At 35.1% G+C, this 14,151-nt stretch overlaps 1 protein-coding gene across 1 annotated transcript; it reads left to right on the forward strand.

Moving 5' to 3' along the window:
* The first annotated feature begins 9,073 nt into the window (after positions 1–9,073).
* LOC145127740 (uncharacterized) lies at positions 9,074–13,328 on the forward strand. Its single transcript, XM_079062876.1, has 5 exons — positions 9,074–9,127; positions 10,551–11,183; positions 11,277–13,081; positions 13,141–13,240; positions 13,320–13,328. Exons 1-5 carry the CDS (start codon positions 9,074–9,076, stop codon positions 13,326–13,328), a joined length of 2,601 nt encoding a protein of 866 aa, XP_078919002.1.
* The last annotated feature ends 823 nt before the right edge of the window (positions 13,329–14,151 follow it).

Genomic DNA, 14,151 nt, shown 5'->3' on the forward strand with positions numbered 1-14,151 from the left:
GTACCAACACCCGACCACCAGCAACCCGTACCCATATTAGAAACCCAATTTGGTCCCAAACCATTACCAACACCCCTACATGACCTAATGATGGTCAACCATTACTAACACCTGGCCACCTGCAACCCATACCCGTATTAGAAACCCAATCTGGTCCCAAACCATTACCAACACCCCTACATTACCTAATGTTGGTCAACACGTACCAACACCCAACCACCTGCAACCCATACCCGTATTGGAAACCTAACTTGGTCCCAAACCATTACCAACACCCCTACATGACCTAATGTTAGTCAACCTGTACCAACACCCAACCACCTGCAACCCATACCCGTATTAGAAACCCAACTTGGTCCCAAACCATTACCAACACCCCTACATGACCTAATGTTGGTCAACCCGTACCAACACCCGACCACCTGCAACCCATACCCGTATTAGAAACCCAACTTGGTCCCAAACCATTACCAACACCCTTACATGACCTAATGTTGGTCAACCCGTACCAACACTCGACCACCTGCTACCCATACCCGTATTAGAAACCCAACTTGGTCCCAAACCATTACCAACACCCCTACATGACCTAATGTTGGTCAACCCGCACCAACACCCGACCACCTGCAACCCATACCCATATTAATTTAAAAAATGTATTTATATATTTATAATTAATTTATATATAAATTTATAGTTTGTATGGTAATAATAAAAACAAAGCAAGTATGGAGGTGACACTTATTTAATATTATATATATTAATGAAAATAATATATTAATGTATAACACAATATTGATAATCATTATCACAGCCGTCGTTCAAATTGCACCTCCCCTGTAGCCTGCTATTAATCAGAAGTGATGGCCTGCGTCGATGTCCCTTCAGCTCCGAATGACGATCCATTTAAAGCCTCCCCTTATATGAAAATCGTCATTCTTACATCTTCATTACCAACATACGATAGCTTCTATTATTTTCTCCTCCTCTGTGAAAACAACTCCAACGATCAATGAAAACAAAGATGAATGCTGATCCATCGGCAAATCCGAGGTTCCAACTCTGGAGTGTAAGCAGTGAACCACCGAAAAACACACCATTAGTAGAGTACAGGAAAACAAACGATAAGAGATTCACCATTAGAGTTGTACATGGCAGGTTTTTTACAGACTATCCAGGTAAGTCGTATCAAACGACAAAAGTTAACTTTATTTCATGTGTCAACATCGATTTTCTAAACATGGAGATGCTTCGTCGTTTTTCGAAAAGCTTGGGGTATACAACTCTGGGTAACTGGTATCATATGTCAACCGAAGAAAACTGTGGGTTGTCAATGATTCCAATTCTGAATGATGATTGTTTGTGAACTTTCAAGATGATCGTTAGGGCACACCAATTCCGAGAGATTGAACATCTATATGTTGAACATAGGCCTGTATTTGTTCCAATCAATTTCCCCTACTTTTTGATGAACTTACCATCCAAAAGAGTTGAGAAGCTTATTCATCTGTTTGTAACAGAACACCCAATGGCAACAGTTGATGATGGAATTGTTGGGTTATGAGCATTCTAACACTCCTAAGTGTACATGCAACCCTAAATACCTTGGATCTATGTTTTCTCTATTATACATACAATTATGAACATCCAAGGTATTATCCTAATCTAGCATACAAAATAATAAATATAACAAGATAGAATACATACCTCTTTGATGTAGAATGTCTTCATGAAGCTTGAGTGCCTAGTGCCCCAAGTGTGACACCTCAAATGGTTCACACAACACCAAAACACTTGGAATAACTTGAGAGAAACTTGAACACTCCTTGAAATCGTCTAGCCCTCACACTCACACATTAGTGCACGATTTCTTGAGCCATGAGATTCTTTTATATGGTGGCTATTAGGGTTACACCATGTAACTCATAACTTTACCCATTCCTTATGCTCCATGGATTTTAACCTCCATGGAGTATCCATGGGTCACCCCATGGACTTAGTCCAACATAAGGAATCTTGGATCACAAGCCCACATATATAAGAATGAATGATTTACACAATCAACCCATATATTTAATTAGTCTCGTTTTAATCACTTAATTAATTCCAAATTAATTCTTGATCCATACTAATTAAATAACCTTATTAATATATTAGAACTTATAATATATTAACCAACCTTAAGTGTTGTTTCTCTCATTATAGTCTATCCAAATGCATGATGCCATGCAACCCAAATGGACCATGCCGGGTCGGGTCAAGTCTTACCAATTATAGTTATGGACTTAGACATTAATCCAACAGTCTCCCACTTGGATAAGTCTAAAACTATTATTGCGTATGACTTCAGGAACCGATCAGCAATCGTAGCTCTCAAAAGCTTCTGTCGAACTCTGACCTTGACAATGAACTCTGACCTTTGTCAATGACTTGTCCATTAGATAAGGGATCATATATTCCTCCATTCTAGATATCATATGGACTGAGACATGGATTATCAATCATTTTCTCTGTCCATTTGTTGTTTCCCGATTTCCGATTCATGATGACTGACTGATTGAACAAATCAAATCAGTCCTGGCTTGGCCAAGCACTCACATGTGTCATCGCTAAATCATCGAGGGGCCCACAAATATCGCTTTTATCCCGAAGGTAAAAGGAATGGATAAACTTCGACTCATATGGCTTGTTCTACTACTTGTTGAATCATACACAAAGGCACGTTTTATAACATCGAGTTACCAATGCGTTTTCGTGCAATCAATGTATAACCAAATCATAGTAACAACTCATATCTCTAGGTTTGAAGAATATAAGATATTATCATCTCATGATCACTCGTGATAAAATCCATGAAGTGATTCAAATGAGCGCGGGTTGAATCCAATACTCAGAACTTATGAGCACTCATGATTGTTGTAGCACCACTTTGTCCACCAACTTGGACCTCTACAAACCAACCCATGACAGTCTTGATTCATATCTACTTCCAACATATGACCGACTGTGGATGGTTTGAATAACTTAATCATTCAGGAAGAGCGACTTAGTTATTCTGGAAGTCAAAACATGCAAAGTGAAACACAAGAATAAATGAATCAAATATGGTATCAAACCCTATGAATATAAATAAACACTTTTATTTATCACCATACTGATTACTCATTATTCATTGTTTCGGTTTTATCAACTTTATACTTGAATTTAAAACAATAGTTGTCCCATGCTCCAAGCATGTACACTATGTTTTCTAAACACTAGTCATGCCATACACCAAGTATGCATACTATGTTTGTCTATGATCTTTACTTTGTAAAATAGATCAATTGAACATCACTCCAATGATCCTCTTTTCATAGTCCCAAATCCTTACTGAAATGAAAGAATTCCAAATTCATGCCATTTACTGAAATCTGTTAGATTCTAAACTTATATGCATTGATCCTCTTAATGATTATGCACAAAGTCAGAAAGACTTGACAACAATCATTACAGAGCATTCCAAAGGAGATCATCTCCTTGGAAATATCCTTCTTTCATTAAGTTTCCTAATCTTACACAGATTGAATAATTTCTAACTTTGAAACATTTCCATATTCCATTTTGACTATCACTTCTGAACAAGAGTTGCCTCCTTACAGATTATGTCAATATGGTCCTTCCAGAATTAACATTATACTTCCAACTGTCCTTGAGCAACCAATCTTTGGTAAACCTTAGATTGTCCTCGACAATTGCTTAATCATTTTAGTCATATCCAATTCTAGACCTTTTCCCTTCATAATGCCCCAGGCATTTGGAAAATTTTAGAAAGGATGAATATAGCACATGTAATCGATCCTATATCCGAAGCATATGGGACACGATTCATGATGTCTCACATAAAGACTAAACCAGTCTTTTGCTATAATATTTCCATTTCAATTTGCCAAGTTCTCAAAATTCAGATTATGAAAAGGGATGCCGTAATCATAATCGAATTTTAGAACGCAAATAATGGACCCATATATAGAATTTCCTTATGTTGAGCCATTCCAACATGAAATTCACATATATATATATATATATATATATATATATATATATATATATATATATATATATCCTTGATTAAATACGATTAAAATCTCAATCTAAGCTTTTAGAATTGAAATGAAGTATAATTTCCTCTCCCTTAATTATAGCAAAACAACTTTTTCAACCCCTGCAACCTCACGAATTGAAACTTTTGTTTTCTATAATTAACATTGCTAACTTGCAACCTTTGTCATAATTATCATGCTCCCACTAACATGATGATTATTAGCATAACACTTATGCTCCCACTAGCTTTGACATGTACTCAGAAATCAGCTGACTTTCTTACCAAAGTTCAGATTTCTGATACTAGATTGTTTTGATAAAACTTTATCAAAATCATACACCTCTCTTAGATAGCTCACATGTGTGTCTAAACAATTTTAGAACTATGAAAAGGGATGCCGTAATCATAGTCTCAATTGTTTAGACCTTTGCCACTTCTCACAAGTCCATATTAGTGTGCCGGTAAACCACACACGCTCCACTAACGACTTTGAGAATGCAAATATCACATTGCTATCTAGCTTAAATCTACTTAGTGAAAGTGTTTCCTCACCATCATTTTTCATGAATCGGAGAGAAACCTTATGACACTTAGATTTAATAGTGTATGTGTTCTTATCCATGTGAATTTGTCAAAACCATAATCACAAGACAAGGTTAGTGACAAATCCAAACTCATATTGATTAAACTTGTGTAATCTTAAATTCTTGCCATTTGGCAGCTCAGGTGCCTGCCATTGCTTCCAAGTAGTTGTGCAACCAATTGAGAACTCTCAGAACTCCTATGCAAAGCCAACTTGAATAGGCACAAAAATTTCAACACGATAGGTTATAAACCTCAAGTCGTGTGCTAGTGAAGGACTTTAGGTTTTATTCTTGATTAAGTCTTGAAACTTTCAAGAGCTTTAAGACTCCCACTGTCCTCTTGACATATAAGACTCCCTTGTCAAATATTCAAGAGATAGTGCGGATTCTTTATCAAGACTAACACTTTACACAATTGGCCTAAGTTGGTCTCTGTTTTATCCAAAACACCACAACTTACCAATTTCAAATGTACAAGAGTAGATAACCTTTTACTCTTACATTTGACTAGTGTTTACAAACCCTCTTTAAGATATGTCACTCAAGTTACAATCTTGGAGTATGACTCTAAGAATTGTTTTGGAACGAAGTATGACTCATCTTTTTGATTTAACCATTTCAACAATTCATGACTCCTCTTCTTAGTCATAATAATGCACTAAGATGACTTTAGAGGACCAATTGTGATATGGTATCTTAATCATTAAGATGATCATAAACATGATACTAAAGTACTCTCCCATCTTTTCAGATTTGAGAAACTTTTATCTTTCTGCCATACTTTGATTCTTCTTATTCGTTCTGTCTCACATTAAAACTTCTCCAATGCTACAGACTTATACTTAAACTTATAAGTATAACCATATTTACTGAACTTAAGTAAATCATGACGAATAGTCTTCTTGATCTTTTGTGGTGGACTTGACCAGTGCACAAGAATGTGTACTTGATCCCTTAGTCCTTTCCTTATTCACATAAGGAATTAGTCTTAATTTTCCAAGCTGAAAGTTCTCATTCATCATACTATACAACTTGCATGATTCCAAGTTTCGGTCCAATTGAACCTTGGGTGATGAGAATCTTTCCTTATTTGGTAATATTAGACACTACCACAACCGAAAGAATCAAATCCATTTTTCCAGTATTGCTATCATTGGAATCTTATAAGCAACAACTTTTCACAAATGCCATTGTAAGGATACTTAAAATAAATAAAATCAAAACCTTTTTCTTTTATTTTAAAACTTTGCGGAAAAACTTATCCTTACAATCCATATGAAAACCTTGTTGTTATCTATTCCTAAGCAATATAAATATCATAACTCTTAAGTAATAGCCCAAAATTCTGATCACCGAACCATGCGATTGAAATCCATCTTCGCGATCAGAATCAGCATGTACTTAATAGAGTTAGACAATGGACTTTACCTGAAGTAGAGCCAAAATTATTGACTTTAACATCCTTAGGTAAATTTGGCAGCTTCGTAACCAATGCCCCTTCCTTTGGCAATAGTTACCTATGGACCCTTGATAATGGGACTATCTCAGACTTCGCCTCTCCCTTTCCATTGGGAAGAGAATGCTTTTTCTGGATATCCAATGTCATCATTGTCAATGTCCATAGCGTTTTAGGAAGTTGATCTTAGCAAATAGATAAGATCATTAAGGGTCTTGTCTTAGTCTGTTTCATAGGATTCCCAAAAGAACTCACTATGTGACTTAGAAAGTAGTTGAGCCACCATCTTTCTCAAGACTTTGACACGCAACTCTCCCGGCTTGTCTATATGTGACTACATCTCCAAGATGTGATCACACCTAGACCTTGCCTTGCCAATAGGGCTTGAGTGACCTTAAACTTTTTAGGAACTTGTGGGTTAGGGAGAATAATTGGAGGAGGTGAAAGAAGTATGATATCCATGGGACATCATCTTCATTTAGGAAAGCTTGTTTCAAGAGATTTGGGAAGATCATAAATGTCTAGACCAGACATCTTTTTGGGAGATATTCAAGATAGTTGATTTAAAGTCCTTAATATGACACCCAATATGAAATATTAAGGCTAGGACCCAACAAACTATTTTATAACTTAGAAGAGGGATGCCGTAATCCAAGCTATAAAATATTTGAAGGTAGGTGAATGACGATTCACCAATTTCCACCATGAAAAACGAAATAATTTATTAGGTTTTAATTGGATTTGAAAGTCCTAGATCTTTGAGATTCATTGAAATGTTCAAAGGCATGTTTCAATCTCGAGTGTGCCCTTCAGGTTTTGTGACTGGGATGCCGAGGATCACAAAACAAGGTGTGAATAACCATGCAAATATACTTGGTACCCTTAATATTTACCCCTTAATCAGTGTGCCGGTTAACCACACACGCTCCACCGATACTATGATAAATATTAAGTTACCCTTTGCCTACCTTGTTAAGTCCAGGTTAGTGTGCCGGTTAACCACACACGCTCCACTAACGACTTAAGCAAAGTGCAAAGTGTAATTTCAAGGGTTAGCACCAAATTCACATTTTCCTAAGTAACTAAGATTGGGTATTAATAAGAGTTTAGTTACTTAGTATTTATCATTAATACTTTTAATGAAAGGAGAATTATAGTCCTTGTCCTACCCGTTCGGTTAACGACCCTCCACCAGTCAAGGAAACGGTGGGTGAGAGTGGACACCCATTAAACTGCCATTTTATAGGCAGTAACCTTATACCCCCCTTATAGACCGGCTTCGTGAATGAGGCCTACTAACGGTAAGACTGACTTTACTCTTATACATATATATAAATATTATTAACTTATAATATTATAAAGTATAAGGGTTGAATTTTAACTTTTAAAATTCTAAGGGCTAACTTGGAATTAAAGTATTCATAAGTGAAAACTTTTCAAATTCCAAAACTTGAGGGCAAGTTTTGAAACTATTCAAAACTAATTAATTCCATAACTTATGAGTTTAAAGTAGTTTTAATTAAAAAAAAAAACTCTTCAAGTTCCATAACTTGAGGACAAGTTATGGAAAACTTTAAACTAATTAATAAAAAAAATAACTTTTTTTTATTGTAACTTATGGAACTAATTAAGGTTACACTTTTTTTTTAATTTAATGAAGAGACTCTTGAACCTCCATAACTTGAGGACAAGTTATGGAGTCATAAAACCTTTTAATTAGAAGTAGACTCTTCATTTTGTAACCTTTGCCAACTTTTATGAGTTTTATGATTCTTAAATGTGATTTTTCATATAACTTAAGGACAAGTTACAAAAACACACTTTGGAATCAACTCTTAGATTAAAATGGATTGAAAACAACTATTTCACACAACTTTTCTATTAATCTAAGAACCTCATAAGAACAAGATAATTCAAATCATCAATCTTCAAGAAATTAGCATGAACATACAAACTAATACAAATCTTGAAATTATGACAATTATCTTAGAAATTGGATTAGCATGAACATTGCCACATCAAAAACAAGTTTATAAGTCCAAAAACATCTTAGGGTAATGTTCCTAGTTCAATTCCAGCCAAAACAAACGAATATATGCATCCAACTCGATTTTTCAGCTACTTTTGCAAGTATAACAAGAAAACAAGCCTAGGCTCTGACACCACTGTTGGGTTATGAGCATTCTAACACTCCTAAGTGTACATGCAACCCTAAATACCTTGGATCTATGTTTTCTCTATTATACATACAATTATGAACATCCAAGGTATTATCCTAATCTAGCATACAAAATAATAAATATAACAAGATAGAATACATACCTCTTTGATGTAGAATGTCTTCATGAAGCTTGAGTGTCTAGTGCCCCAAGTGTGACACCTCAAATGGTTCACACAACACCAAATACACTTGGAATAACTTAAGAAAAACTTGAACACTCCTTGAAATCGTCTAGCCCTCACACTCACACATTAGTGCACGATTTCTTGAGCCATGCGATTCTTTTATATGGTGGCTATTAGGGTTACACCATGTAACTCATAACTTTACCCATTCCTTATGCTCCATGGATTTTAACCTCCATGGAGTATCCATGGGTCACCCCGTGGACTTAGTCCAATATAAGGAATCTTGGATCACAAGCCCACATATATAAGAATGAATGATTTACACAATCAACCCATATATTTAATTAGTCTCCTTTTGATCACTTAATTAATTCCAAATTAATTCTTGATCAATACTAATTAAATAACTTTATTAATATATTAGAACTTATAATATATTAACCAACCTTAAGTGTTATTTCTCTCATTATAGTCTATCCAAATGCATGATGCCATGCAACCCAAATGGACCATGCCGGGTCGGGTCAAGTCTTACCAATTATAGTTATGGACTTAGACATTAATCCAACAGGAATAGCATACATCAGGCATATGCTAAACATGACCATTCCAAGAGAAAAAATGGAAGATGCAATGGACATGGTGAAGGAGAATGTGATAGCATGGAAAAACATAGTGTAGGGGACCTATGTTGTACTCCATTTTGTGTTTAATACAGAGTACATATGAAACTCTTTTTTGTAAGCAATATGATGTTGTTTTGATTATAACTGTCTTAGGGCAAAATGGGAATTAATTACAATTACAATTTTATATTGTTATTTATATTGTGTTTCATACTTATAACTGAGTCAGTATTGTCCCTGTTTTGCTGCATTGTTTTGTAAAAAAAGCAATGTACTTTTCAACTTATTTCCACTTTATAGGTAAGTTATTGGTTAGATTATTTAGTTTGTCCCATATTTGTTATCAACATATGGAGATTATGCTAAAGCAGGGGTATATCCGTCAATTAATTGTTTTTATCATAAAACAAAGAAAATGTTATAATTTCCCATTGAAACTGTGTTTGAGATATAAGGGTATAATGGTCATTCAGTATATATAATGAAAAGAAAAAGGAAACATCATCTAAGGGTATGCATCATCATAGTATTGATAGAAAAAAAATAAGTTTATCTTGGATACATATATGATGTGCATAACTACAATTAAACAATAAGAGTGTGAGAAGAATCAGGGGTATTTTTGTCATTTGTTTTTATTTCCAATTGTGAAGGGTAATTAAAAACAACGTGCAACCACAATTAAGTATATTGTCTCAAATGAGGAAAGTATGATTGATGGTAAATGTGGTTATCTTAGATCAGTTCTAGAGGAAGCAGGGGTATTTTCGGCAAATGTTTCTCTTTTAGTTTATTGTTATGTTTTTTTCGTAAACTAATAACTTACAAACAGCCAGACACCCCAGTTGGTAAGTGTAAATGTATTTAAAGGTATATTTTGGAATGTCATGGGTTCGTACCCCATTAGGAACAATTCTTTTCTCTTATTTTTTGTTTTTCTCGATATATCCTTGGTCATCCACACCTATTGTGTAGATATGAATTTTTAGACTATATGCATTCCCATTGAATCATTCTCTACTTACTACAAACGCATTGCAACTACGTTTATACTTCAACCACGAATTGATACTTCAACATGAAATTCATACAGGTACACATACTACCTTAATTTATATAGGGACATAAAAAACAATTATCTTAAGAATATTAATCTTTGCTATTTTGTTTGGTCATGTTTCATTATATATTCTTCAATTAACAAGTATTTGGTTTCCATTTATTGGATTTAATTGTAATGTGATCTGTTTTTTTTGTGCACACCAAATGTTTGTTAAAATGCTTCAATGAACAGGAAACATATATTGCTTGTTGATGCTGTTATAAACTGAATATGGATAAGTCTTGGATGGGAGCCTACAGAACATCAGAAACGTATGTAAAGGGTGTTGCAGAATTTTTGAAATATGCAGTACATAATTACAAGATTTCTAAAAATATGGATGATGTAGATACCAAAAAAAAAGATAAGAATTCCATGTCCATGTGTCAAATGTGTAAACCACATATCTCATTCGGTGGATGTGGTAGATGATCACCTATTCAGGAATGGAATTGATCAAACATACACGAATTGGAATAAGAATGGAGAAACAGAGGAACCACCCAGAAATTATATATATGAACATAATCTTGACATGGACACGTCATACGTTGTTGATTCGACAAGCATGAACACAGAAATGCCAGCAGATGCCGCAGAAACAATAGAGATGGTGGAAGCTGTGGAAGAAAATTTTATTGGGAACCCTGAGAAGTTTAGAGAACTGATTGAAGATGCCGAGAAGCCCCTATATAAAAGGTGTCCTAATTTCACAAAATTATCTGCAGTCATACACCTACTCAACTTAAAGAGTAAGTATGGAGTATCAGATAAGTGCTTCACAGAATTATTGGTTTTGATCAAAAATATGTTACCAGATGGTATCAAAATGTACAGTAGTACATACGAGGCCAAAAAAGCATTCAAGGCAATGGGTTCAGGGTATACTAAGATACATGCATGTGTCAACAACTGTATACTTTATAGAAACAAATACACGGACATGGAAGCATGTCCTACTTGTGGTAAATCAAGATGGAAGGTCGATGAACAAAAAAATAAAATTTACAAAAATATTCCTGCAAAAGTTTTGTGGTACTTTCCAATTATTCCGCGCTTGAAATGACTTTTTCAGTCTAAGACTACTGCAAAAGATTTAACATGGCACGCAACAGACAGAGAGATGGATATTGGTGTTTTAAGCCACCCAGCTGATTCACCATCATGGGCTGCCATTGATGACAAATATCCTGACTTTGCTAGCGAGCCAAGAAATTTGAGACTAGGCATTTCGGCTGACGGGGTCGATGTGAATAGAGGAAATAGGAGTCATAGTGTGTGGCCTATTTTAACTGTCATTTACAACCTTCCACCATGGTTGTGTATGAAGAGAAAGTTCATCATGCTTTCGTTATTGATTTCGGGAACACCAGGAAACGATATTGATGTGTTCCTAGCACCTTTTATTGATGATCTGCAATTATTATTTGATATTGGAGTTGAGACATACGATGCATATACACAAGAGCAGTTTAAACTATGTGCAGTAGTGTTATGGACTATTAATGATTATCCTGCTCTAGGTACATTAAGTGGTTGTCCATACAGCGGATTTCAAGGTTGTGTTGTGTGTGGCGAAGAAACATACTGCATTAGACTCCCTAAATCGAAAAAGCAGAGTTATGCTGGTCATAGACGATTTCTACCGTATGATCACCCGTTCAGAAGACAAAAAAAGGCATTCAATGGACAACAAAAGTTCTCACCCTCTCCAGAACCTATGAATGGGGAGGAAGTATATAATAGGGTCAAATTTATAATTAATAAATGGGGAAAGGTGTCTAAGGGAAAGGAGACAGAAATCCAACAATCTACAACTGGAAGAGGTGGGAAGATAAATAAAAAAAAGAGAAAATCACGCCAAGTGGGTACTTCAGATGTGGGCCAGCAAAATAATACATACAGGAAGAAATTCAATATATGGTATAGACAGCTAAGCTATTGGCACGACAATTTGATTCCACATTGTATAGATTTTATGCATGTCGAAAAGAACGAGGGCGAGAGTTTAACCGGAACTGTGTTGAACGTTCCCGGGAAGACGAAAGATGGTTATAAAGCTCCATTGGATTTGGTTCATTATGGTTTAAAACCAAAGCTGCATCCTAAGATAGAAGGGAACAACACAACACTTCCCGCAACAAGTTGTACATTGACAAAAGAGGAAAAAGACAAATTCTGTGAGACTTTAAACAACTTAAGGGTTCCTCAAAGGTATTGTTCTAATTTTTCTAGTTTGGTGAGTCTGAAGGATAGGAAGTTGATCGGACTAAAATCACATGACTATCACATGCTCATGCAACAATTTTTGCCCATAGCAATTCGATCTATTATGCATCCACCCACCAGAGTTGCTATTACAAGGTTTTGTTTCTTTTTCAAATCAATATGTAGCAAAGAAATCATAGTGGATGAGCTCGATAAGTTGCAAGAGGAATTATGTGTAACCTTATGCCTTCTTGAGAAACACTTTCCACCATCATTTTTTGATGTGATGATTCATTTAACCGTTCATCTAACTAGGGAAGTAAAATTATGCGGTCCAATATTCTTTAGATGGATGTACCCATTCGAAAGGTTTATGAAGGTTATTAAGGGGCACGTGCGAAACAAAAGTAGACCAGAAGGATGCATTGCAGAAGAAAATGTTGCAGAAGTGACGATTGAGTTTTTTATTGAATTCCTCAAAAAGATGGATATTGTTGGTATTCCCCCTGACAATCATAACACATGTGGAATTCAGATAGGTGTAGATAGTAGTTCTATTACGGATGGTACTCCTCTATCAGCTGCTAAATCGGTAGAAGTTTCCGTAGAACTATTCAGAAAGGCACATTTCTTTGTATTGCAAAATACATCTGAAGTACTCCCGTATATCAAGTAAGTTTTTTTACATGTATGTTTTTTTTGTTATAATATTAACATTAACGTATTAACAGACAACACATGGATTTTTTGCAACATCAACACCCTACTAAACGAAAGGCACAACTAGAACAAGAGCACAGTAATACATTTGGTCATTGGTTACGAAAGGAGGTATATTCATTTCATATATGTTGTTTTTTTTGTTTTGTATTTCTTTATATCTTAAATTCATTATCTAATTACAATTCAGGTAGAGTGAGAGTTAGGGGGCTGTAGAGAAAGTATAACAGAGACAATAAGATGGATTTCACATGGGCCCAATAAGCACATTATTAAATACGATGTATATGCTATCAATGGATATACTTTTCGTATAAAAGCTCGTGAAGGTAAAGTTTACCAAAACAGTGGGGTTAGTGTCGTTGCAACTGACACACACATCAGTAAAGAAGTTGTATCATATGCCAAAAACACTTATTATGGTGTTTTACAAGAGATATGGGTACTAGATTATCATTTTAAACGAATTCCAATTTTCATGTGTGACTGGGTTGACAATAGAAATGGGGGTAAAAATGGATAAATTGGGGTATACACTAGTTGAACTAAAAAGATTAGGCCATAAAGGTGATCCCTTCATATTGGCCTCACAAGCACAACAAGTATTTTATGTCACAGACCCACTCGATCAAAAAATGTCTATTGTGTTCAATACACCTCCCAAAAATTACAAAGATACATATGAAGATGTAGATGAAGAATTTAGTACTGTAGTTCCTTAGAATGATAATGTATTGCCACGTGTAGACACACTTGAGTTGCAGAAGGAAAATGATTATTTTCGTACTGATTGTCATGGTATTGTTATACGTACGGTATGTGTTTCTTAATGTCATGAATTACATTTGTAGCGATAATATTTTTCCTTCTTTTAACATTTAATGTTCTTGATTTTTGTTTGTAGAAGGGAAAGGCCAAACCTTCATCCCAATGTTACGTGGAAAAAAAGAAAATGACAAAAAATGACGATGTACTTTCCTTAATATTTTTTTACCATATTATACCATCAAACTATTCTGGTG

The sequence above is a fragment of the Lactuca virosa genome, chromosome 7 (assembly GCF_052849685.1).
Source record: "Lactuca virosa cultivar CGN04683 chromosome 7, Lactuca_virosa_CGN04683_v6, whole genome shotgun sequence".
In the NCBI taxonomy this organism is placed as follows: domain Eukaryota; kingdom Viridiplantae; phylum Streptophyta; class Magnoliopsida; order Asterales; family Asteraceae; genus Lactuca; species Lactuca virosa.